At 36.4% G+C, this 25,934-nt stretch overlaps 1 protein-coding gene and 1 long non-coding RNA gene across 6 annotated transcripts; both read right to left on the reverse strand.

Annotated features, from left to right (window-relative positions):
* Positions 1–2,629: 2,629 nt before the first annotated feature.
* On the reverse strand, positions 2,630–5,878 carry LOC108831801 (receptor-like serine/threonine-protein kinase SD1-8). Of its 5 annotated transcripts, none has more exons than XM_056991648.1 (7): positions 4,511–5,878; positions 4,264–4,398; positions 3,983–4,164; positions 3,693–3,903; positions 3,370–3,607; positions 3,125–3,275; positions 2,630–3,043 (listed from the first exon to the last, which is right to left on the reverse strand). In XM_056991648.1, the coding sequence occupies exons 1-7, from the start codon at positions 5,811–5,813 to the stop codon at positions 2,723–2,725; spliced, it is 2,541 nt and encodes an 846-aa protein (XP_056847628.1). In that variant the 5' UTR covers positions 5,814–5,878; the 3' UTR covers positions 2,630–2,722. The 5 variants fall into 5 exon arrangements, with proteins under 5 accessions (XP_056847628.1, XP_056847632.1, XP_056847629.1 ...); XM_056991649.1 differs by having other exon boundaries at positions 2,812–3,043; positions 3,130–3,275; XM_056991650.1 differs by lacking the exon at positions 2,630–3,043 and having other exon boundaries at positions 3,135–3,275; positions 3,370–3,423; positions 3,486–3,607.
* Positions 5,879–6,358: 480 nt separating this feature from the next.
* On the reverse strand, positions 6,359–7,610 carry LOC130498350 (uncharacterized). Its single transcript, XR_008937245.1, has 3 exons — positions 7,355–7,610; positions 6,739–7,236; positions 6,359–6,643 (listed from the first exon to the last, which is right to left on the reverse strand). It is a non-coding gene; the product is annotated as an uncharacterized LOC130498350 (long non-coding RNA).
* Positions 7,611–25,934: the final 18,324 nt, after the last annotated feature.

Genomic DNA, 25,934 nt, shown 5'->3' on the forward strand with positions numbered 1-25,934 from the left:
CAAACTAAAAGATAAAATATATATTAATAATTATTAAATATAACACAATTAAAAATTATTTTTATAAAAATGAGATTTTAAATATAATTTAAATACATCAAATTTAGATAGTTAAACCAAATAAAAACTACAAAATACCTATTGAAGTTAAAATATAAAATAATAATATCTGACATAAATTATTATTTTAATAAAATATTATATTAATTTCTGCGTATGGCGGAAGAAAACTCATAGTTTTACTTTAAATTAAGACTTTGATGCTTTCTTTTTGTTAAGCAGGTATCTTTTTCCTTTTTATTTAGGTTATAATATCTTGTAATCTACATAATAACTTTTTATGATTAATAAAGACTAGATGATAATCCGCGCCATGCGCGGAGTGAGTTTTTTAAAATATGTTGTATTGAAATATTACAATTAGAATGCATCTTGTTATCAAGATTTTTTACATTTGATTTGGGGTGGACATTCGGATACCATTTGGTTCAGTTTAGTTTGGTTCGGTTCAGTTATATTTTGATTTTTTGTGAGTTCGATCCGGTTCGGATCTGCGGGTTCGGTTTGGATTTGGACTCAGATAACTCATTTTATTTTTAAAAAAATAAAATTCGTATATACTTTAAATTTCTCAAAATATAAAAATAAAAAATTATTTATAACATATAAATGTGTATAATGCAAGCTAAAATACTTAAACTTAACATAAAATTTGGTTAGCTTCAATATTCGGATAAGAAATCAATAGATATTTGAAGTATTGGTATTTTGAATATCATTTAACTATTTTAATCATGTATTTTTAACTATTTATAAATATTTTCAAGTATTTTGGACAACTTAATAACATTTTATATATTTTTAATATTCTTTTAGATATTAAATTCTAAAAAAAATTAATATATTTAAGTATATAAATCTGGTTTCGATATATTCGATATCAATAGACTTTGATGCTTTCTTTTTGTTAAGCAGGTATCTTTTTCCTTTTTATTTAGGTTATAATATCTTGTAATCTACATAATAACTTTTTATGATTAATAAAGACTAGATGATAATCCGCGCCATGCGCGGAGTGAGTTTTTTAAAATATGTTGTATTGAAATATTACAATTAGAATGCATCTTGTTATCAAGATTTTTTACATTTGATTTGGGGTGGACATTCGGATACCATTTGGTTCAGTTTAGTTTGGTTCGGTTCAGTTATATTTCGATTTTTTGTGAGTTCGATCCGGTTCGGATCTGCGGGTTCGGTTTGGATTTGGACTCAGATAACTCATTTTATTTTTAAAAAAATAAAATTCGTATATACTTTAAATTTCTCAAAATATAAAAATAAAAAAATTATTTATAACATATAAATGTGTATAATGCAAGCTAAAATACTTAAACTTAACATAAAATTTGGTTAGCTTCAATATTCGGATAAGAAATCAATAGATATTTGAAGTATTGGTATTTTGAATATCATTTAACTATTTTAATCATGTATTTTTAACTATTTGTAAATATTTTCAAGTATTTTGGACAACTTAATAACATTTTATATATTTTTAATATTCTTTTAGATATTAAATTCTAAAAAAAATTAATATATTTAAGTATATAAATCTGGTTTCGATATATTCGATATCCGAAATATTTTGTTTCGGATCATGTTCTGTTCTAAAAAATATCATCTTAATAACATCTTACAATTTTTGGTAATTTATAGACGTTTTAAAAAGTTCAAAATATAACATATATGAAAAATCTATTTTTTAAAATATGTTTAAGTGATTTTTTTATAATATTAATTAAAATAAAATGTAGAGGATACAATTTTTTTTATCAAATATTTTTGATTTGTAATCATTAATTATCATATATACGTTAATCATATTAGGTAATTTCGTAGCTTTTATTTAAGGAAATAAACTTACGTAGTTTTTATTTAAGGAAATAATTTAAGACTATTAATTAATATGATAATTAGTTTAATAAAAAGTATAATATATATTTATATGGACCAACATTTTTTTTCTAAAGATTTCTGAGAATCATCCTAGTGATGACACGTGGTTACAAAACATGTTGTAATGTTCCAAGGATTAATATATAGGGGATTCAACTTCTAATAATTAACTTCAATCTCTAAAAGCGTATAGAATAGCTACTTCTCTTTTTCTTTTCTTCAAGGGTTAACATGTCACTGGTTACGAAATCACAATCCACTCTAATCATGAGAGCATCATGTTGATTTCCTCGACTGAAACAGCCTACAGTCTTCTAAAGTTTCCTCCATTATTTTATTACCTAAATAGGCTTTTATAAACGTCTGATAAAAATGTTCTTAGTAATTATTATAAATAGAATCTTGGTGAAAAAAGAAAAAAAAATATTCTGACAACAAGCTGCCATTTAAGCAATTTTGGTCATATTCATCTACTTGTTTTAGAGAATTTCTCTAGAGCGAAATAGTTCAGTCTATGCTAGCTCACGATCAAGTTGGATATTATATATATAAACTGGAATATAAAAATGCAACTTGTTGTTTTAATAGTTCGAATTCAAAATCCAAATTCTGCGAATCATGTAGTAAAAATCTTCGTCAGAATTAAATTGCTAGAGCTACTTATCGAATCATGTGGTAGAACTTTGAATTGAGACTAGTACATAGAAAATAATATGTACACAAACAGACTGGCATGGTAACTTTCACATTTTTTTAGCTTTCAGATTTATCGAGCGTCAATTACCGAGAGGGTGATTTGGTTAACTGTCCATTCATCGTCGCCATGTTTACTTGACTGAGTCTCAAGAGGACTTTTGCCAACGCAAAAGGCTGGTTGTTTAGGCTGAGGAATAGCTGTAGTTTCACTTCCAAGCATCACCATTACAGAAGACATCGCTGGTCTATCTTCAGCACGTTCTTGAACACACAAGAGACCAATCTGTATACATCTTAATATTTCATGTCTCTGCAACGTTGATGATGAATGATCTATGATGATCGGATCTATGATCTCTAGCCATTTTTCTTCCTTCCAATTCCTCCACACCTGGAAATAATGATGGAATATTTTGTATTAATAATATTAGGATTGTGGAACAAGATCGAATTCAAGAGGTTCTCAGCTTACACAACCAAGGAGACTAAGGTCACCAGTTGAGTTGTAAAATCCTGTGCTCCTCTTGCCACTTATAATTTCAAGAAGCAAGACCCCAAAGCTGAAAACATCCGACTTAATAGAGAATATCCCATTCATTGCATACTCTGGAGACATATAGCCGCTGCAAAATCAATATTAAACTCATATAATCAGGTTTTATTTTTAGTTTGGATATAAGAAAAAACTCTTTGTTGTTTTGGAGAATGATTTCTTACTAAGTTCCGACCACCTTCCTCGTATTAGCTTCTATCTCGTCCTGTCCAAACATCCTTGCCATCCCAAAGTCTGAGATCTTTGGAATCATATATTTATCAAGCAAGACATTACTTACTTTCAAGTCTCTATGGATAATCCTAAGGCGTGAATCTTGGTGAAGATATAGAAGTCCTCTAGCAATGCCTTTGGTAATATCAAATCTCATTTGCCAATTTAGGTTAGAGCATCGGTTTTTGTCTACAAATCAACCACAACAGAAAACGTGTTAACTTATTCCCAAGACTTTGGATTGTTAGAGCATAAGCTGTTCTGAGTCACTAACCAAAGAGATGAGAATCCAGGCTTAGATTCTCCAAGTACTCATAGATCAATATCTTCTCGTCCCCATCTACGCAACAACCAAGAAGCCGGACGAGGTTTATGTGCTGAAGCCTTGCAATTACTCTAACCTCATTCTTGAACTCATCCACCCCTTGTAAAGACATTTTGGATAGTCTCTTTACCGCAATTTCTTTTCCGTTAAGTAACTTCCCCTATTACCATACATTTGATTATACAGTGAAACCTTGTCCAAAGCTGTATAGTTTTGTAGTTCTGGATATTTTTTTATACCTTGTAAACAATACCGAAACCACCTTGTCCAAGCTTGTTGTAGTCAGAAAAATTGTTTGTTGCCATGGCAATGGTTTCAAAATCCATCAATTGAAGCTCTAGATCCTCTGTTTTCATTTCTCTAGATGTATATATCTTGCTTGATATCACCACTTCATTCACGAGCGAATCTTGGCTTTCCCCTTGATCAATTGTTCCATTCAGACACAGAAAAACAATCAAGACATATGTTATCAAAACATACAGGTAAAATTAAAGGAAGCAAAAAGCTATCGACTTACCAATAGGTGTTTCAGTTGCTATTAATCTTTTCTGCTTCCTTTTCCAGAAGCAGAAGATGATTAAACTTAAAAGAAAAAAAATGCTCACCCCAATACTCAAACCTATGATTTTTCTGTTTCTGCCCCTCCTGTCCTCTGCATATATTTTCTTCTTTTTTGTATTGGATCATACTAATCTGGAGATTTATATAAGCAAATACAATTTCGGCTCAGAGACCTTTATTCAATAAGAAAAAAAAACACTAACCGAGATCAGCAGCGGCTAGTCTAACGTAGAGATCCTGACCACCATTTGCATGGTTTCGTACGTCCAAAATCTCTCCGGTCCAAACCACACAACCCGACCCGCCATTACGAATATCCGAACTAGCAAACGCTGTACAATTACAATCTTTCAAACACCTCTCTTCGCATTCTTTCAACCCAATACGTCTGTCCACATTCGTCGCCTTAGTATCCGGCAGTTTCATCTTCTTCAACCGAACAAACCCATCTCCGCCGTTACAGCTCAGCCTCGTCTTCCTTACGCAACCATCCGAATCATCTCTCAACCCCGGGACTTGCTCATTCCTCGGTTCAAACCCTTTTATACAATTACAACTCGGTGAAGTTGACGAATCGCAGTAACCATAACTTCCACACTGTTTGTAGTTATCGCATTGGTCCTTTGGTGAGTACCATAACTGGTCCCAAGTCTTGGCTGTCTCAAGCCAAGTTAGTCTTTCAAACAAACCCGTGGAGCTTAGTAATATTCTCGAATAAATGTTGGTTTTAGTGACCAGGTATGAGTAGGTCACTTCCTCGTTACTCGCTGTGAAGTTGTAAACTAGGTAATCGGTTGGTTTCGTCTCCGGTACGTCGCTTCCGAACCTGATCCCGTTCCACGGACCGCTCCTGTACATTATCAACTCTTTGTTGCATACGTAAAACTCAGGGAACCCGTTGGTTTTGAGCTTAGTTGAGAAATCTCCGCTCGATGGATCGTCTGGGGCTTTCCAGGATCTCAAGAATCTGTTGAGTCCGGTTCTGTTATCCCAGCCCAGTTTCATCTCCGGAAGTAGTGTGTCTGTCGGAAAATCAAAACTCTGCCACAAGAACCCATCTGCTGGATCGTTACTGTTCAAGTCTCTGAGAACAAAGTTACCGTTATCAAGAAGCTCTGCCGATCTCACGTGTCCTTTGGTCAGATTGGTCGACCATACAGGTGTATCGGATTGGTCGAATATGGCGAGATTATTGTCGAAGATTCTGAGAGTTCCGTGGGGACTAGAAAGAGGATTGTCTCTGTTCGCAACCCATACGTAAGTTCTTCGGGAGATTTTCTTGTACCAGATTCCGAGATACCAACGAGAAGAAGTTGAGGGGAGATTGAAGAAACCTAGCTCGAAGATTTCTCCAGAGGATGTAATGGTTTTGTTGCTTGAGATGGTAAGAGATTCTGTAGCCGACAAAGTTTTGGCAGAGATAGAGAAAGCTTGAAACACAATTAAGGCAAAGAAGATGAACATGATGAAGGTGTAAGCATGGTGGTAGTTTGATATACTTCTCATCTCGCTCTCTTTTTCTCTCTCGTGTTTTTTTTTTTTGTTTTCTCGTATTTCTTGACAATATTTCGTCTGACAGCAAGTGTACGAGTCAAGATTTATTTCTTACAATATTATTACTTGAGAGTTGCCAAGACCTTTCCAACTGCTTTTTAGTTTTTTTATGCAACTATTTAGGCTACTTGAGCCACTTTTCGATTATTTATAAAAATTGTCAGAGTTGATTAATACAAAATAAGAAAATCGTTTGTGGTTGGTGTGGAGTGGTTTGGTTCCCTCCCTGCATTTCTCAACAATCTAATCAAGATCTAGTCTGTTCGTCGAGCTTCTATCTAAGGCCGTTTCAAGTTGTGTTTCTCCTACGTAATAGTATTCGGAAGAAGGGTTAAGGAACGTGCATGTTCTGTTTTGCCAGGTTATAAGAGCATCATTACTGGTTGTCCCAAAATTTGAGTCCTTAAATATTTTATTATTACTTTGTACATAAGAAATTTTGGTAAGGACAATCATAAAATAGAGATTATTGGTAGGACTTTATAAGTTTCTCAAAAGCTTATTCATTGAAAAACAGAGCATGGCTCTTTATATAGTCACTTACAAACGACAGAAGCAAAGCTAACTCTTAAGAAATTGGAACAAGATAAACTTATTCAAAAGTTCAGAACCAAACACACCTCTATATGGATCCGGGTTTAATGCGTGGTGAGTTCCAGTCTTCAAGCAACAAAAGAACAAAAACAAATGTCAAAACACAGATCAACATTGTGTCTCATCATAGTTCAAGAAAAAAACGCCAATTCATTTGCCTCCGTCCCTGAGTTTGTGAAGAACACCACCTATTCCAATAAACCAAACCTCATAAAGCAATCAAATTTGGTTCATAAAACACACAACACAAGAAAAACAGAACATGCAGTGGTTCTGGTAGTACCTTGAGATCACCAGAGAGTTTGGTCACGATGTTTGCAACCTGTAACTGTGTCTTGCAATGAACCAAGAGATGACTGCATTACTTAAGAACAATGCATAACCCGATGTACTTCTTCTGCTATCCAAATCCCCTGCATAATCACTGTCTGAAAATGCTTCAAGTTTGTTGCTCCCATTCCTCTTGTAATGAACTCCGAGATCCACCGTTCCTTTCACATATCGAAGGACTCTTTTCACTGCTCCTAGATGAATTAGCGTGGGGCTTTCCATAAACCTGATGATCATCCCCAACACAAACATCAAATCAGGTCTTGTGGCTGCTATGTACATCAAACAGCCCACCATCTGCCAATAAAGATTTGCATCAGCCTTCCCAGAAGAGTCTTCCTTCGTTAGTTTTGTCCCTGGGACAATAGGATTTCTTACTGAATTGCAATCTTCATGGCTGCTTTGAACTCTTCAATCACGCTTGCCTTAGTTCCTGTCACAATCATATCATCTACATACAATGATACGATGACCAGATTACCTTCTTTGTCTGTTTTGACGAACAAGAATCTCAAATAAAGAAAAAATTGATTTATTTTCCTCAAGAAACGAGAAAATAAAAATCACACCTTTGTCTGAAAATCTGCTTGATTAGAAGCAGCTTTGTAGGAACCATCCAAGAGCTGCTTGAAGGAAGGTTTGAAGGACAGAGACTTATCGATCCAGACGCCATTAGCCGCCGAGAGTTTAGGGCCACCGTTAGCGCTGCCGTCGGCGAGGACGGCGGAGACGATATCGGAGGAGAAGGTGTTGAGATGATCGATGGAAGGGAAGTTGAGGAAAGAGTTGTGAGGCGAGAAAATGTGTTTACCCTACCACGCTTCTTTCTCCACTCGCCACCTGTCACGAAGGACCAAATGAAAAAAGTTCTTAGTTTAGGACAAAACACAAATATTTCTTAGTATTTTCAGCCTTTTTCATTTTCTTTTGGGCCGAAAAACACTAAGGACTGGGTCTAAGGACACCAGTAAAGATGCTCTAAAGCTTAGGAATCTTGGATAATATATATAAACTAGGTAGTAATCTGCACCACGCAGAGTGAAATAACTGATTAGATTATTTATTTTAAGTTGTAATAAAAGATATGTCGTATACTTGTTAAGGGATGAAAATTCAAATATCTGCTCGGATTTAGTTGATATACTCGGATTTCAGATTTTGATTTTTAGAGTTAGAAATTTAAATATGACTCGGATATTTATAATTTTTTTTGTTTGAATGTGGTTTGGATTTGGTTCGAAGCATTACATGTTCAGTTAAGGTTCGAGTTTGAGTACTTTTTTTTTTGTCATCGACTTTACAGACTCAAGAGGACTCTGTAAATCAAACTGGTAACTCCGCATCCATATGCACGACAAAGGTCGGTTGATTCCTAGCACATCTGGCGAGGCTGTCGGCCTTTTGATTCTTCGTGCGAGATACGTAAATAATATCTGAACTATGAAAGTTTCTTTTCAAAGTCTCGATATCTGCTAAATAGGTTGCAAAAGCAGGCCATTCTTCTGGTTCCGAAACCATCTTCACCAATTGAGAACGATCTGTCGCAAATGTAACCCTGTACTGCCTCAGATTCCGCATACACTCAATTGCCCAAATTAATGCTTCTATCTCTGAGTGAAGAGGAGATAGAAAAGCTCTGACATTCCGTGCTCCCATAAGTCCATTATACCCTTCAAGGGTACTATACCATCCCTGTCCCGAGAACATATCCTTATCCTTCCAAGATCCATCAATAAAGCACCACCGTCCTGGAATAGACGGTAGATCCGAGTTCTGTTGTCCTATTACTGGTGTAGGGATAATTTGTGCCTCTTTCCAAAGCCTTGACTCTGTTTGCGCTAGTTTAAAGTGTCCAAAGGTTCAACATCCAAATTGCTAAAAACTTTGTTATTCTTTCCCTTCCAAATATACCATAATATCCATGCAAACTGATGGCCCTCTAGTTTCGGAAAAACTCTCCAGAATAAATAATCCATATTAGTAAAAATAGATTATGTGAGGAAGAAAGAGTGATTTGATGGGATCTGGGATAGTGCCCAAACCTGACGCGCTGGAGGACATTCAAAAAATACATGATTTATTGATTCCTCTGGAGCACCACATCTATCACAATATAAGTCCCCTGATAATCCTCGTGAGTGTAAATTCTTTCTCACCGAAATGCAGCCTGAGACTATTTGCCATAAGAAGTGCTTAATTTTTGGTGGGCAGCGAATTTTTCAGCAATGTGCCTTAAGGGAATCCACTGTAAGACCAAAAATTGGTAAAGCCTTGCCCTTATCCGGATAAACCCATTCGACCTGATATCCAGATTTTACTGAATATTTTCCGTTCTGAGTAAAACGTCATCCATCCCTGTCTATACTATGAAACCTACTCAATGGTATGCTTTCAATAATACTTACATCCCTGGGATCCACCAAGGCCCTGATTGCCTGTGAGTTCCAGATACGCAGATCTGGATCAATAAGTTGATCTACCGTAAGATCGGGGTGACTGAGAAAAAATCCGTAAGTTGATCTGGATCAATAAGTTTGGGTACCTTTTAATTATGTAATTTAAAAAAAAAATCCAAATATACTTAATCCTCAAAGTCCAAAAATAAAATAATATAAAATATAAAAATTTAATTAATATACTAAATACTTAAATTTACATAAAAATAGTTTAATTTAAATATTTGGAGAAAATATATATTTTCAGTATTTTGAACATATTTTATTATCTTAGTTATTTTAATATTAATTAATATCTAATAGATATAAAATTTGAAAGAACTAATATATAATTGTGTTTTAGATATTTTTGGTATCCAAAATATTTTAATTTGGATTGATATCAGATCTGATTATCCAGATATTAAACTTTAGATCCATTTGAGTACTTTATATGTTTTAATTTTTGTTTAGTATTACTTTCAAATCAAGTTCGGTTCGGTTCTTTGGATCCAAATATTTTATTCAGACTTATTTTCTTCTACTATTATTAAAAAAATAAAGAAATGTAAAACTAATATGTTGGGCTTATTTTACATACATAATTATTGGATCACACTTTAAGAATACCAATAAAATGGTTGGACGTGGTGTCAATAGTGTTGGGCAAGATGTAGTTTATAACCAATAATGTGAACTTTTATAAAAATATTTGGTAAATATAATAAAACACAATATAATCGGTGAAATGGGTTCGAGTTACGTCGAAAATAATGTGATTTCTTCACTTGATACATGAATTCTGTTTTTCAATCGATTTCGCGGATTTTTCTTTTCTAAAGCTTTTCTGATTTCTGATTTTTTCAACAACCTGATTATGTTTCTAATTTTTGGGTTGATATGAAAATTCTCTAAAGAAAAACAGTATTTTGCTAAACTAAGATCTAACTTTGTGACTTCACCTAAATTTTCTTAATTCATAACCAATATAATTATTTGTTTCTTTTGTATGAATAAACCTCAACCATGGCTAAGTTCGGCAAAATACATAATTTTCAATTTCTAAAAATATTCTCATTCTGCTATTTTAGTTGATATGAATTTTAATTATTTTGTAGTTTATTTTTTTCAACAATGATATTATTTAGTACTTGTCTGAAGAGAACTTGAATTCACTAATACAAAATTAATAATACGAAAACTAAAAAAAAGTTAATTAAAAAATATTAGTGTGTGAACACATTAAATTATATGCGATAAAATTAAGAAATTAGTGTGTGAAAAACATTAATTACTAAATAAATGTGAGACTAACACATAAGCATTTTTGTGCCAATGTATGTGAACACATTTTTGCAAATACTTCTCTTTTAATATATAAGGGATTTTAATAAATTCTATATTTTTAAAAAAATTTAGTCATGTTAAACTGGTAAAAATCAATTTGTTAATTTACTTAATAAACTAATAAATATAAATAAAATTTGAATAAGTTTTTAAAAAAAAATTGAATAAGTTAACTATCACCACTGTTAAGTATTAGAGCGAAGGCTCAAGCAATCAAGTGAAGCCCATCAACCCATTCATATAGGGTTTCTATCACGATTTGATACTATACATTTGTGTAATAACTATTGTGTATAGTCTCTGTAGACAACTAGGGTTGGTTGTCCATAATATAATTGCATCCTCCTTGAAACCTTTTCATATTATGAATATGATTCAAATTTATCTTGATCTTCCAACCAATCTAAAGCTTTCTTGTTCTATTTATTTCTCGCATATTAATAAAGATTTAATAAGCTATTTTAGTTTCATCTTTATGTTCTATCCATGAAGCTCATTGGAGAAAACATACTTTTGTTTTGAGATTGCCTACAATAAGAACTGTTTCTAAACGTGTTTGATCATTTTTGATTCACTTTCTCTTAACTTATTTTCGTTAAACAAAAAAAAAAAAAACTTATTTTCGTACTTTTAACCAAGACATCACCTTATACTGTAGCATGAAGCTGATTCCCTTTCAAAATAATGAGAAAGACAAGTCTGTCATTGAATATAATTGAAAAATGAAGCTTTAATTCCTGTAACTGTAATGTAAATCATCTTAACAGAATTAAATCATTTGATATATATTTTTCCAATGCTTTGTGATATTCACTTTGATATTGTAACTATCCGATATATTGATGAATTATTCTGATGAGAACAATGACAGTTGTTTTTCTACGAAGAAAGTACATGATTATTTTTCGATAGATGATTTTGTGAAAGTTTAGGAATCTTGGATAATATATATAAATGTCAGTGTTTAAAACATATATATATATATATATATTATATATATATATATATATATATATATATATATATATATCTTTAGTAAATTTTAGATTTTTATTTTATTTTAGTCAAAGTATGTTAAACTGGTAAAAGATAATTTGTTAATTTATTTATTAAACTAATAAATATAAATAAAATTTTAAGAAGTTAACTATCACCAGTGTAAATATCAGAGCGAAGGCTCAAGCAATCAAGTGAAGCTCATTAACCCATTCATTTGATACTATTCGTTTGTGTAATAGCTATTGTGTATAGTCTGTAGACAACTTTGGTTGGTTGTCTAAAAGATAATTGCATCCTCCTTGAAACATTTTCATGAATATTATTCAAAAATTATCTTGATCTTCCAAACAATCTAAAGCTTTCTTCTTCTCTTTATTTCTTGCAAACTAATAATGATCTAATAAGCTAGTTTAATTTCATCTTTGTTATGTACCAGATTGTGATCGACATAACCGGACCGACCAGGACCGTACCGACCGCAGAAGATAATACTTATCGACTGTTGTACTTATCCACTTAGGATAAACACGACCTGATGTATATATATATGTAAGATCCCTGGTCGAGATTAATAAGAAAAAACACGTTTCCCCACTTAGTTTCGTAACACATTATCAGCACGATACGTTCTCTAAAACCCGAACTACCCAAAACCACCAAAAAACCCTAAAAACGGCGCATCTTAAAAATGATCTATCTCTCGAACCGTAAGGATCCAGATGACGAGGAACATATCAAATCGAAGCTCTCGACGAAACGAATCCAACGCCGTAAACATCGTGTCAATCCGATCTCAGACGCTCCCTCACGCTCTGTTTCAATACGCGCCGCCAGTAACCCTAAAAACCCTAATTTTGGCGCAACTTCAAATCGATCGATCTCTTCAACCCTGAAAAACCAGACGACGAGTAATATATAAAATTGAAGCTCTTGACGAGACGAATGCAAAGCCGTCGACCTCGCCTCTATCTGACTCCGGACGCGCCCTCACGCTCTATTCTAAGACGCGCCGTCGAGTGACCTAAAACCCTGAAATTCTAAAACTCATCCGACGACTTCAAACCGTTCGCTCTCTCAAACCGTAAGGATCCAGACGACGTGTAATATATCAAATTGAAGCTCTTGACGTGAAAAATCCATCGCCGCAAACCTCGTATCAATCCGATCTCAAACGCGCTCTCAAGCTCCATTCCAACCCGCGCCGTCAACTACCCTAAAACCCTAATCAAAAGCCTAAACCGCAGCCTCTCTCTATACTTTGTTACTTTCTGCGATTTGCTTCATCTATTATACTAACTTGTTTTGATTTGTTTTTGATTAAGGTTTCTAAAGATACAAGAGGTTTTTGCTCAACCTAAGACACGCGACCAGCTCCTGATCCGTTCCGGTCATGCAGTTCGCGATCCGACTTGTTCCAGCTCTCGGTGGTCCAAATCTACACTTCAAAGTTTTAAAAAGGTAAACTTTGAAACCCTAAAAGAACTCATAATCGAACATGGTTGATTGATAAAAGAATGACCATTAAAATTTTGCAAAACCCCAAATCAAACCCTAGCAAAGATTAATAGGTCCAAACCCTTCCATGAGTAAATCGAAACTCTTAAACCAAAAGTTCGATATGAGATTGTTTTACAATTAAAATCAAAACCACAATGGTTTCTGAATCTCAAAACCCCCTTGATCTGAATGATCAAATCGAATCCTTAAACCTAGAAATCGATCAATCCCCTAAAACATAAACAAGACGGTTTTCATCCAAAAACATCTATTTTTTTTATGATTCCGACTTGAATATTGATCTGATTGTCTAGTTTGAATTTTTTTTAAAGTTGTTCTTGATGTTTAGAACTGCTTTGGATTGAGAATTACACAAACCCTATTTTTTTTATGAAATCCGATTGCAAATAGGTGTTATCGATTGAAATTGTTAAATTTTAGTCTACTTGCTAAATGATTTCCCTGATCAATGTCGAAATTGACTTGAGCCATTAGGGATTGATATAAAAAAATTATAGAAATTTTCTAGATTGCTAGATTGAAAGAAAAATCGGATTGCATTGCATAAATTTAAAGGTTGAAAGAAACCAAAGCTGCATTGCTATATTAACTAAAATAAATCGGATTAGATTATATAATTTAGAGGTTGAAAGAAACCAAATCACATTGCATAAATAAAAGGTTGAAAGAAACCAAAATGCATTGTTTGAATCTGATTATAAGTCAAATAATAAGACTCTAAAATCTATATTTTCAGATGTCGAATTTGGATTATCCAGCCCTTAATCTCTCTGGAGATAATTATTTAAAATGGGCCATGAACATTGCAAGTGTCCTGAAGATAAGAGGACGTGACAGATGTATCATCAAAGACGAGTATGCAACTGAAAATGAAAAATATGGGGCATTAACAATTATTCGCCAACATCTCACTGAGGATCTCAGAGATCAGTATCTAAATATTGAGAACCCTCTAGACCTTTGGACAGAGTTAAAATCCAGATATACAATAGTGTTATTACCAAAGGCTAGGTATGAGTGGATAAATCTCAGATTTCGGGACTTTAAGTCCATAGATGAATATAACTCAGCTCTAATCAAAATCGTTCCTAAATTGAAACTATGTGGTGAAGAGGTAACAGAGGAAGATTTACTGGAAAAGACATTCCTCACAGCTGATCCAAGGGATCTATTGTTACAATATACATACAGAAAAAAAAAAAAAGGTTTCACCACTTATACGAATTTGATCTCATATCTATTACAAGCTGAGAAGAATAATGATATACTAAAGCAAAACCAGTGAGATGAGACTTCCTGAAGCCAATAAGGCTGGAGAGAATAAGGATGAATCCAAAGAAGCCACGTCCAGAATAATAAAAGGAGTGGCCGACATATACATTGCTTAAGAATCGAGATTTCGACATTCTGATTTTATGTTTTGATTTGTTTGTCATTTACGATTTTTTTATATAATAAGAGTTGTTTTAGTTTTATATTATCATGTTTGACTTGCTTGATAATTTCTTGATTGATAAATGACAAATGAAAATTTAAAAATGAGTATAGTAATTAAAATTATCCGACCAAAGGCATTGCCTAAAGGGGGCATGAATTATTCACCCAAATAAAAGACCCATTTAAGTTATAAAATTTTGAAAATGAATGGTTTCCACATTGAACCAATGGGCAAAGAAAATAAAAGTTCCTTCAAGATTATAAATAAAAATAGCCCACGGCATAGAAATGGTCGAGACTGTACTCCCGACTGATCTAAACTATGCTAAAAGATCAGTATGATAAAGGCAAAAGGCCTAGGTAACCAGATAGGTTGACCACGAAAATTTATACACTTTATGGCATGACTGGACTAGCCATCTAGGTCTTTAAAATTGATGCAAAGATTGATATCGGAAAAAGGCACAAAAGGTTATCCCATAGAATCTCACGTTGTGTAACATGTACACAAGGGAAACTCAATAGGCTATAATGTTCCAAGCATCTAAAAGATTTATAGCATGTTCATGAGGGGAAGAAATGACACTTCCGTGGTCCATGAAAAACACTAAAAATCCGAGTGACATGGTCTATGACCATGATAGAACTTGGCCGAATTCTTTGTGATACAAAGATCACTAGCTAATGCTTGGGAACACATGGATTTACATGTAATAAAAATATGCATCAAGCCATATAAAGTGAGCATAGATATTCCCATCTAAGAATGATAAAGGGTCATGATCCAGACATAGACCATCCTAAGAGATTATGTTTAGACCACCACAACAATATGTGCCGTCTAGGATGAAACCTCATAAGAAGATGAGATAAAATTGGGAATATATGTTGGATATGAGAATGTCTTCCTCCCACGATTTTATAAGAGACCTTGAGCCAAAATATGGGTGATCAGATTAAGGCCAGGTTTACGGATTACATGATGAATCCGACTATCCAACATCAGGGGGAGAAAGAAATAAGCTGGTACAAGTATAAAGAGAAATGGAATGGTATTAACCATCCTTGTCTTGGCAAGATCCTCGGACCAGAGAATATGATTTAAGACGTCCAAAGAAAGATCATACAAAGCTAGCTAAAATAATGCCAGACAGATTAGACCCGAAAAGAAAAAAAAAAGAATGACTAAGTCATACCAGCTTAAGCACCACGAAATTAATGTCCTATAAGAGACATAATCAAGTTGCTATAGAGTCTAAAGATAGACCAATATGTTCCATAAGATAAGGAACCTCGGAAATGAAAAGAAAGGTGCATAGAAATGACATATCCGAGGTCATAAGGGAAACCAGACCAGACATTGAGATAAGGCTGCGCAGCTAACATCTAAGGTACCAGACCATGTAGTTTGGGACGCCAAACTGCAAGGTAAATAAAGGTTCTTAGTAAGAATGAAATCTCTAATCGATTAGTTCATGTCTGGAACACAATGGAACACTATAAAAGAAGTGTCGACACATAAAAGATAAAGATGCATAAGGAAATAGCACTTGAGTTTAAAAGATATAAGCGAGGATCAGAACCCACGAGAATACAAGAATGCATTCATAGACTAAAGGAAACCGTGGGGGTTCAAAGAAAGATTCAAAGAATCTATAAAAGAGATGGGTGTATTGGCCATATATAGAAACACCATCTGATAAGATAAAACCAGTGAAAAATAGGTCATGTGTGGGAAAGGAAAAGAAATCGTGAGACATGGACTAAGGTGTTCATATTCCTATTTAAAGTATTCAAGGAATGGCTTGATTACACAAGGATACTCACAGAGACCAAAGGAACATATTATAAGGAGATATACTCCTATGTGGTGGATGCTACTACAAATTCGAAAAGGTCTGGATATAAGTAAGAAAGAAATGTAGTAAGTAGCATATTGATCACTGGATAAAGAAATGATAAAAGTATCAAAAAGATGAGAAAAGAAATTTTCATAGAATAGTTTTGTTCCTAAGCTATTCATGGACTGAAAACAAAGCAGCTGCAAGTGATATGAAAGACTAAGAAAATACTTAGTACAATCAGTCCATAGATCCTTATAGAGGATATTATAATTCCTTGTGTTTATGTTTATATCAAACCAACCTAAAGAGAGGTTCAATGGTTCAATGATTTCAATGATACAAGTTATCGATTGATTTTGGACAGAGTATGATGGGACTAGAAATCATAGCCATGTATGAGTTGAGATCAGCACGCCACAATTAGATGGTGTAATGTGAGATGGTCGCAGGAGAAGGCAAAGAGAACCATTAATTCTCATGCCAAAGACCATCCGGCTCCATACTTCCCAATCGTCCATAAGAATAACCAAAAGTAGTGTGGTGAATTGGTTCAGGCAAATTATAAACCATTGCTGCACAATTAGCCAAATAAATCCGAGTGTATACTTGTGAATTGATTGATGTATCATCATGAACCGACCAGATCGACCAGATCGACCAAGATCGACCAGCATATGTAATGCAGCTAATGGAAAGATCGACCAGCATATGGTAGTATCATAAAACGTGTGGTCAAGTACCAAATGAAGTATATGAGACTAATGAATGTCTATACATCAGTAAAGAAAGAAAGGAACCAATCATCATAAGAGTGGTCGAGGTTTATGGTCCGACCAAGTTCCACCAAAGTATAAGGTGGACCACTCCATATAATTGCAGTATCATATCCGGACCATATCTTTATATCAGGCTGCAATACCTTAGCCATATATGAGTATATTGGCGTGTGATGACAAGGTCTATGACTTAACATGTATGTTTTCGAAAACATAGCATTGTCTGTGACAAAATGAAAGAAGTCATGAGACATCATCTAGAGATAGTGACCAGAAGAATGTCTGAGTCAATAATAAAATGAAAGTATCCACGGTATGGCAAAGCCATGAGACTAGAGGAACTGTGGGACATGAGAGGACCTGCAAAAAAGATTTAATCGCAGGATAGAGGTACATCCAAGTACTGGTCGAGTACTATCCGAGTACTGATTGAGCATCATCCATCCGACCAGAACATGGAGACATTGTCGAGTGGTCAGCATCAAAGGAGCACGTCTTGACCATGTCCAAATGAAGTTCCAGAAGGTCAGCGAAATTACAAAGTATTACAAGAAGCTCATCGACCAGATAGGAATGCATCGTCCAAAGATCTTCAGTGATGCATTCATCAGAGGGAGTTCATGTGTTGTACTATTTTTCCTGTCCATGGTTTCCCATTTTGCCACATTGGTTTTGGGGTTTTCCAGGAGAGGTTTTAATGAGGCAACATTAAGCATGCAACGAACCAGTACCGGATGTGTCGATCAAGGGGGAGTGTTATGTACCAGATTGTGATCGACATAACCGGACCGACCAGGACCGTACCGACCGCAGAAGATAATACTTATCGACTGTTGTACTTATCCACTTAGGATAAACACGACCTGATGTATATATATATGTAAGATCCCTGGTCGAGATTAATAAGAAAAAACACGTTTCCCCACTTAGTTTCGTAACAATCTTTATGTTTTATCAACGGGCCCAACCCTGATAGGAAGCTGTAGAAGCATGGGTTTTTAGCCCTCAAAATATATATAAAATTTTCGGCCATTTTATTGTTAGTATTTTGTTAGTCCAGTGCTCTGTTTGAAAATACGCTAGGCGCTAGTCGGACGGCAACTTCGGACCTAGCGAGTTATCAAAAAATCGGGGATTAAGCGGGATTTATGCTGGACCTAGTTTTTAAATATTTTTTTTATTTTATTTAATATTTAAAATTAAATTTATAATGTAAATATTCATTATAATGTGATAATTTATGTATACTGAAATTTTTATCAATAATTAACTTTAATAGTTATATGTAGGGCAATATTAATTTATGTATCTATACATTATATTGTGATAATTTCTTTATAGGAATTAGGTTTTGTACTTTTATTATATGTATATGCCGATATATCATTAATTATTGCAATGAGAAAATAAAGAATGTGATGTCTCCTAGTGGTTCAGATCATTTAAGTAACGCTGAGCAACCTCACTTCGACTCCCAACTGTGTATATTATTTATTTTCGCATTATAACTCTTAGAGCATTTTTATAAGCATATTTCAATGCATCTTAGAACATTATAATTAAAGGAAAAAATTGAATAAATGATGAGAGATGTATATTTTGGATTCTACACAAGAAGCATTTTGGCTAGGTTTTCCCATTTATCTTACTACTAATTATTATTAAACTTTACATCTTACATTATTTTATTATTTTTTTATACCTAAGATATATCCTTCCACTTATACCATTAAAGATGCTCTTAAAAGCCAAAGTCCCACATCCGTTAACATAAAGAAAAGAGAGTGAGATGTTACTCTATATATAAGTCTGCTACGTGCGTTGTAAATGTAAAGGTATTGGGCTTTCTATAAGCCCAAAAATACCAATATTAGTATAAATTTTGGGCTGCCTAATCGATTGGTGGGCCGATTAATCGGTTAATTGGGCCGATTAGTGTGATTTCGGACCGATTAATTTGTTCCCGATTTTTTGCCCGATTTGGGTGAAATCGTAGCGGATGGAGTACGAGTTGTGATTATCCGGGTGCCTTGGGCGGCTAGGTGCCCGCGTTTTTGAACAGAGGTCCAGTGATATTACTAGTGAAGTATGAACTAAGTACCCAAAGTTCATATGTCATTACCAGCCTTTTTTAAAATAAGTTCTCATCATTAGAAAGTAAGGACCGCTACTGTCTATCAATAAAGCTCATTTGAGCAAATATACTCTTGTTTTGAGTTTGCCTACATTAATAACTGATTCTACGTTTGTTGATTATTTTTAATTCACTTTTTTTTTAATTTAGGTCTCGATTGGTACAATTGATAAAAAATCAGTAGCAATATGTTGTATAAACAGTATGCTGTAAAAGTTATAGAGAAATTGCAGTCGATATACAAAGTTAACCGCGTATTTTGTGAGGATGGAATTTGCCTTTTTACGCTGACGTGTTTTTACATAATGGCACCACTACCCCTATCATCCTATATCGAAGTCTATTTTTTTTTCTTATTACTACGGTTTCCAATTCCTTTCGTTAACTTGCGAAGAGAGAGAAACCATTGTTCATTCTTGCAAGCAAGAGACAGGAGTCTCGAAAACATCAACGCTCTCTCTCTCTCTTTATTTCGAACCCTTCGTTTTCTCCGAAGAACCGTCTAAATCTAACCTTTTCAATCTCTTTGTTTCCTTCGTTAAATCCATTGCCATCGAAGCTTCTTTCCAACTGTTTTTTCGTAAAATCCAGACGATACGGCAGTGTAATCCCTAGAATCTAGTGTTCAAGTATTCAAAATCACCGGATTCACTGGTAACTCCGGTCACACCGATTGCTTACTTGTTTGATTCGTAAGCGACTTTCCCCATGCTCTATCGTCATTCTATTCGATTTTTAGTTTTCCCCACTCATATTTTTTGATCTTATATCTATATTGTCATACGACGTTGCAGAATTATGGCGTTACAGCCGCGAATGTTCAGAGCCGGTGAGAACCAGTTGGGGTGAGGGTAACTCCATACCACAAACCTGGAGGTCTCAGGCTCATTTTAGACACTCTCGATGAATCCGAATTAAATATGATAAAGAGTTCTTCATTTGGGAAGTTCATAGAGCTAGCAGATCAGTCACCATACTCCGGCAGAGTAGGTAGTTACATGTTGTCTAGGCAGCTTAAAGTCCGCAAGAAGTACGAGACGTGGTTTGTATTCGCGGAGAGCCCTATTAGATTCTCGCTAAGAGAATTTGCTATCGTCACAGGACTGCCATGCGGTAAATACCCGAGCCCTCCACCGAAAGATATGGAAAAACTCATAAACGAGCAGCCTTACTACAATTCACTCTTCGGAATGCTCAAAGAAGTCAGTGTATCTTCAGTTATCAAGATGCTCAAACGCAAGACCCTGGCCACATCGGAGACCAGGATAAAGTACGCTCTACTCGCTATTCTTGCATCTGTGATCCTGCCAACCACTCACACAGCCAAAATATCCGTAGAGCATGCAGAGAGGATTAGGAACCTTGATGAGTTTTTCGCGTACCCGTGGGGTCGTCTATCCTTCGAGATGCTTATCAGCAGCATTAAAGAGAAAGACGAGCTAACCTTGACACAGAGCACAATCGCCCTCCCAGGTTATGTGCAGGCGATCCAGATGGTTATGATGAAAGCAGTCCCTGCCCTTACAGAAGTGGTTCGTCAAGACTCAGATGAAAAAGAAGATTTCCAACACACACCACCTAGGAACAGTATCAAGCCAGCTCACGCACGGACTTTGGACACCGCGAAGGATGTGAGTTGATCGTAGTCGTACTTCCCTTTTTAAGTTGCCGGATAAGTTTATAGGTAGACAGTCATTTTTTCGCAATCGTATACATGCCCTGGATTAGCAACCGCATAAGCATTTAGGTAGCTGGCTAAGATAAACATATAACTATTGTAGCTTGTATCCATGTTGCCGGACACTACACTCGTTAGATTGTCATCTGTAGAAATAGCCGTCAGTCATTTCCTCCTTGGACGCCACACCCAATTCATAAACCGGCACATATGTCTTAGACGTGGCTTTGTATTTTGTATTAGTAACCGTTTAATAAATTAGTTAGCTCGTTAAGACTACCAACTTATACAGATAACCGGCTAATCTAGACCATGTTTCACACTTTTTTTAAAAAAATGCTCAGGTTTCTGTGTCTCAAATCATTCCGGACGATCTAGGACTCGAGGTTGACGAAGCAGAACTTTGTTTCTTTGAAGACGAAGAAGATGGAAGGGTAGATAAGCTGGTCAGTTTAATCAATGAAGGCAGTGGTTTCAGGAACGAAAACTTTGAAGATGGAGCTTCGAAAGAAGACTTAGCGCGCAGGCGTGCAGCTGCAGAGGCCGCAGCTTCAGCAAAGAAGGAAAAAAAGAAAGATTGTCAGTGAAACAACCAGCAATGCCCGCGACGCCCCCGCAAGTGCTGTCGCATTCGACCATGACAAGTTTAAAGCCGATATCATCAGGTTGGAAGCCAAGGTGGATGGCCTACGCGATTCTTTCGACCAGACGCAAGATCTCTTGAAGAAACATATGTTGGAGAGCTCCGAGCAGTTCATTGTTGTGCAGCGTTGCTACCAAAAGATTCTCGACGCAATAGCCCCACCACCGAACAATACAAACCACACATCATCCGATGGCAACCACCCAAACACGTCCATGGGGACCTGTCTTCATTGCACACCAGCAGACACGCAGACCCGCCTTCATAGCACACCAGTAGACACGCAGACCCGCCTTCATAGGACACACGCAGACCCGTCTGATCTTATCAACTCTGTCGTAGCCAATGTCCAAGAGTCATACGGGGAGGACAACACCAAGGTACTACCCGCTACGCCTACTAAATCCTATCCTTTTTTATGCGTAAACTCATTACAGTCCTCTGAGCCACGCTCGTTCAGACGCAGGATGATTATGGGGAGCATGTCCGTAGTGTCAACGAAGTCCTCAACAACTCCCACCCACAAATGACCCATGTCACCACCAATAATGAAGATGATGACGGCACAAAAACCCCATCTGAAGAAGTCTCTCAGGTAAGCGGGAAACAGTAAATGCACTGATCATATAAAAACCGGCTAATCAAAACGATAGACGAACTTCCTGCCAAATATCCGTCTACTTACCCAAAAAGATAGCCGGTAAACATGTCAATTTCTTTTTTTTTTATGGTCACACAAAAACTTTTGTTCAATCAGGATGCCCATGTGGAGGTTGCCGTCAACTGCAATGAAGACCACACCCAGGACACCCCAGATGAAGAAGATGAGGACGCCTCTTGCCCGATGGAAGAAGACCCGATAGTAAGTTTAGACACACTATCTGATAAATACACGTATAACATATAGTTTTTGTCGCTTAATAGCACGTGTTGTCAACGCATGGAACAGCAAATCAATCTTCAAACCAGGACGCTCAGGTGGAGGAGGTCGCTAACTGCAACGAGGCACTCAAGAACAAGACCCCAGCCGAACAAGATGAGGGCGGCTCTACCTCGATGGAAGAAGACCCGCCAGTAAGCTAGCTACATTTTGTTCTAAATATCCGTTCCACATACACTTTTTATTGTTATAATTCAACCACACTTCTCTGACCACGTGTTTGTTACAGCAGGCAGCAACTAATCAATCTACAAATCCGGACTATCATGTAGAGGACGTCGTTACCGGCGACGAAGACCTCGATGACAACGCCACCACTGAACAAGGCGCCAACGAGTCTACCGAGATAGAAGGAGAACCCCAAGTAAGCGATACATAGTTTCTGCTAGGGAATAGCCGCCTAACAAACTAGTTGTCCGCCATTTTACAATGTTAGCCAGATACTGTACAATGCTTTGTTTGTGTGTTATTGCAGCCATCCTTTTCCCTCGGATTGACTCAAGAAGACCAGGGAGATGAAGACCAAACCAGCCAGCCTGCTGATGCAAATACCGAGAACCACACAGACGTGCTCGGAGAACTCCCGGTCATCAATCCAGACACCCAGACGGATGTACCGATCCTCATCAGGAAAAGCAGTCGTGTAAAGACAGCGTCGAAGCTACTGACTGGTGTATACCAGTGCGACAAGCTAACACTAAATCTCAGCAGGCAGCCAGGCACCAATGTTTTCAACCACGATGACAACATAGACTACCCTTCGAAGTTTAGCAAGCTCGTTGATTCTCTGAAGACTAACCAGTAAGCATACCCAAACCCTTTGAATTTTTAAACTGAGATCGCATTAATAGCCGGGAAACTCCTCAGATTTCCGGCCACCCGGTGATCTTTTAAGATTTTTATAGGGGGTTACGTAGTAGTTCGATGTAACTGAAGCTTATATATATGTTCTCCTACCACAGGTCGATTACAGTGAGCGCCCCCCCCAATACCCGCAAAAGACCTGCTTAACATTCACTGGAGGCACATGCCCGTCTCAGCGAAGGTATATTTGGCACACTACCAATTCTGAGTTGTACAACAAACCATCTTAAGATATCTCATATCTCTGTTTGCAGATGTTCGATGCACTGATGCATTACGTTCGGACTGCAACAAAACCACAGTCACCGTCGCAACTAACCCATCTGTTTCTAGACACCAAGTTTGTCTCCATCCTATCCAAGAACTATACAAGATTTCTAAAGTCGTCATCGAAGGGAGATTTTGCGTTCACTCCAAATCTGATGGAAATATTAGGCAACGTTGCTCCACCAGTAGCTGAGGTAGAGCGCATATACTTCCCGTTTAATCTTGATCATACACACTGGGTCGGGGTATGCGTCGATTGCACGTCTTGGAAGCTCATTGTTCTCGACTGCAACACCCCGCGCAGAAGCGACCCCCTGATGGCAAAAGAGATGAAACCAACCTCGCAGATGTTCCCCTATCTCCTGAGGCAGGCTGGTCGAATTCTGAATTTCGAAGGAGTCAAACCATTGGTGGTTGAAAGGCCTAGAACAGTTCCTCAAAACCCAATAGCGTAGACTCTGGTATCACAGCAGCTTTGCTCATGCACGGGCACGCTTTCGGTGGGCTAGAGGCATGCAAATATCTGAACGCAGATGTTATGGGGCGAGAGGCGCAAAGGCTTGCTGTCATGATCTATGAGGAAAACGCTGGTCCGATATGAGTAGCCGGTCCTCACACCTTGTTATCCATCTACCTATATCTATCAACTCATCTTGTCTTTTAATGTCTTAAAACTTTTGTAACCTCTCCGATACATTTCATTTAGCCATCGTGCTAATGGAGATGACGATACCATTAGTGGTGTCTTACGTTTCGTTTTATGCTTTGTTGGTTGTCATTTCATTTTCTTTACTCATTCAGATCCCAAAACAACTTAAAATATCTTCGATGATAATATTGACCCTTTTATATAAGGCTCATAGTAACCCAAACCTCTACACGTATCTTTTACCTTTACAATCACTTGTTTTATCTACAGTCTACATCATATTAGCCGGTTACCACCAGCAAACCCAATAGGTTAGCCGGTCGTATTTTTTTTTTCTTACCTTATTTGGTTTTGTTTTCTAAACCGAACATATGCGATTTTCGGTTCTTTGGTCCAGTTTTTAATGTGCTAATCGATTATCGGTTTTTTGGCTATAAAGTCAAAGTTAGATAGAGTCCTCGTTTTTATCGATTCACCAACACCATCTTCCAGATCTACCTCGTCGCAGCCATGGAAGACACAGGTTCTTCATCATCTACGGCCCGCCGTAAAAATCACAAGAAATCATGTCACTGTGGTATCAAGTCTTCTATCAAGAAGTCATGGACCGATAAAAACCCGGGCATATTGTTTTTTGGATGTGATCGTTACCAGGTTGGTTTTTTGTTATGTTGGGTTAGTTATAACTATCCTCTCACCCCTCTCTGCAAATCCCCACGTGCTAGTGTGTTTTGTCATTTGTTTACGCCAGGATAACGGATGCAATTTCTTCGAATGGTACGATGAAGGTGAAGTCACGGGGTGGCCAAGGAGGTCTCTCCTCGAGGCACGTGATGAGCTCAGACAGAAGGACAGGGAGATTAGACGGCTAACGGACCAAGTAGCATCGCTTGAAGGTGAGCTCAATCAGCGCCCACCCCAAGATGCACAGCCAAAAGCCCCTTATCTCAGCTGGAAGCACTTCATTTTCAGATGTCTTCGTCCGAATTAGTATAAGTTCTCAGCAAGGCAAACCCCTGAATATTTTTCTGGGTGTGTATTTACCCTTATCGATGTTAACAATGTACGCAGCAAGCTATAATTGTTGTGTGTAAAATAAGTTAGCCAGTTTCTCATTTTCGCAAACTTCTGTATGCAATTATCTTCGTCATCGTAAGTTGGTAGCCAGCTATTTTCAAAATCTACCTTTGCTAAAGCTTCGTATTTGTTTGTTTGCCGGATTTTCCTATAATAGTTGGTCCCAATATAATAAAATGGTATTACCGGCTAGCGAACCGAAATGTTAGCCAGTTATTTTTTTAGCAATCTTCTTTTATGCAATTAACTTATGTATACAAAGTAGCCAGCTATTTTAAAATCTACTTTTATAATATCTTTTGCATTTTTCGGTAGCCGGCTATTTTTTGATTACAGATGTTTTCAATGTAACAAACCGATATAACCGGCTACAACACCAATAGGTGCTAATCACCAACTCCAGTATCTGGCTAACCGTACTTCCAAGTAGTTAGCCATACTTTAAAATAACCGGCTACAACACCAGTAGGTGCTAATCACCAACTCTAGTGTCTGCTTAGCCGTACTTCCAATTAGTTAGCCATACTTTAAAATAGCCTAA

The sequence above is a fragment of the Raphanus sativus genome, chromosome 8 (assembly GCF_000801105.2).
Source record: "Raphanus sativus cultivar WK10039 chromosome 8, ASM80110v3, whole genome shotgun sequence".
NCBI lineage: Eukaryota > Viridiplantae > Streptophyta > Magnoliopsida > Brassicales > Brassicaceae > Raphanus > Raphanus sativus.

Coding starts and splice junctions, on each gene's coding strand:
- LOC108831801 (XM_056991648.1), bottom strand. CDS start 5,813: ATGAGAAGTATATCAAACTACCACCATGCTTACACCTTCATCATGTTC. Junction 4,165..4,263: donor AGCAACTGAAACACCTATTG/GTAAGTCGATAG, acceptor CAATTGATCAAG/GGGAAAGCCAAGATTCGCTC. Junction 3,276..3,369: donor AGGAAGGTGGTCGGAACTTA/GTAAGAAATCAT, acceptor TTGATTTTGCAG/CGGCTATATGTCTCCAGAGT.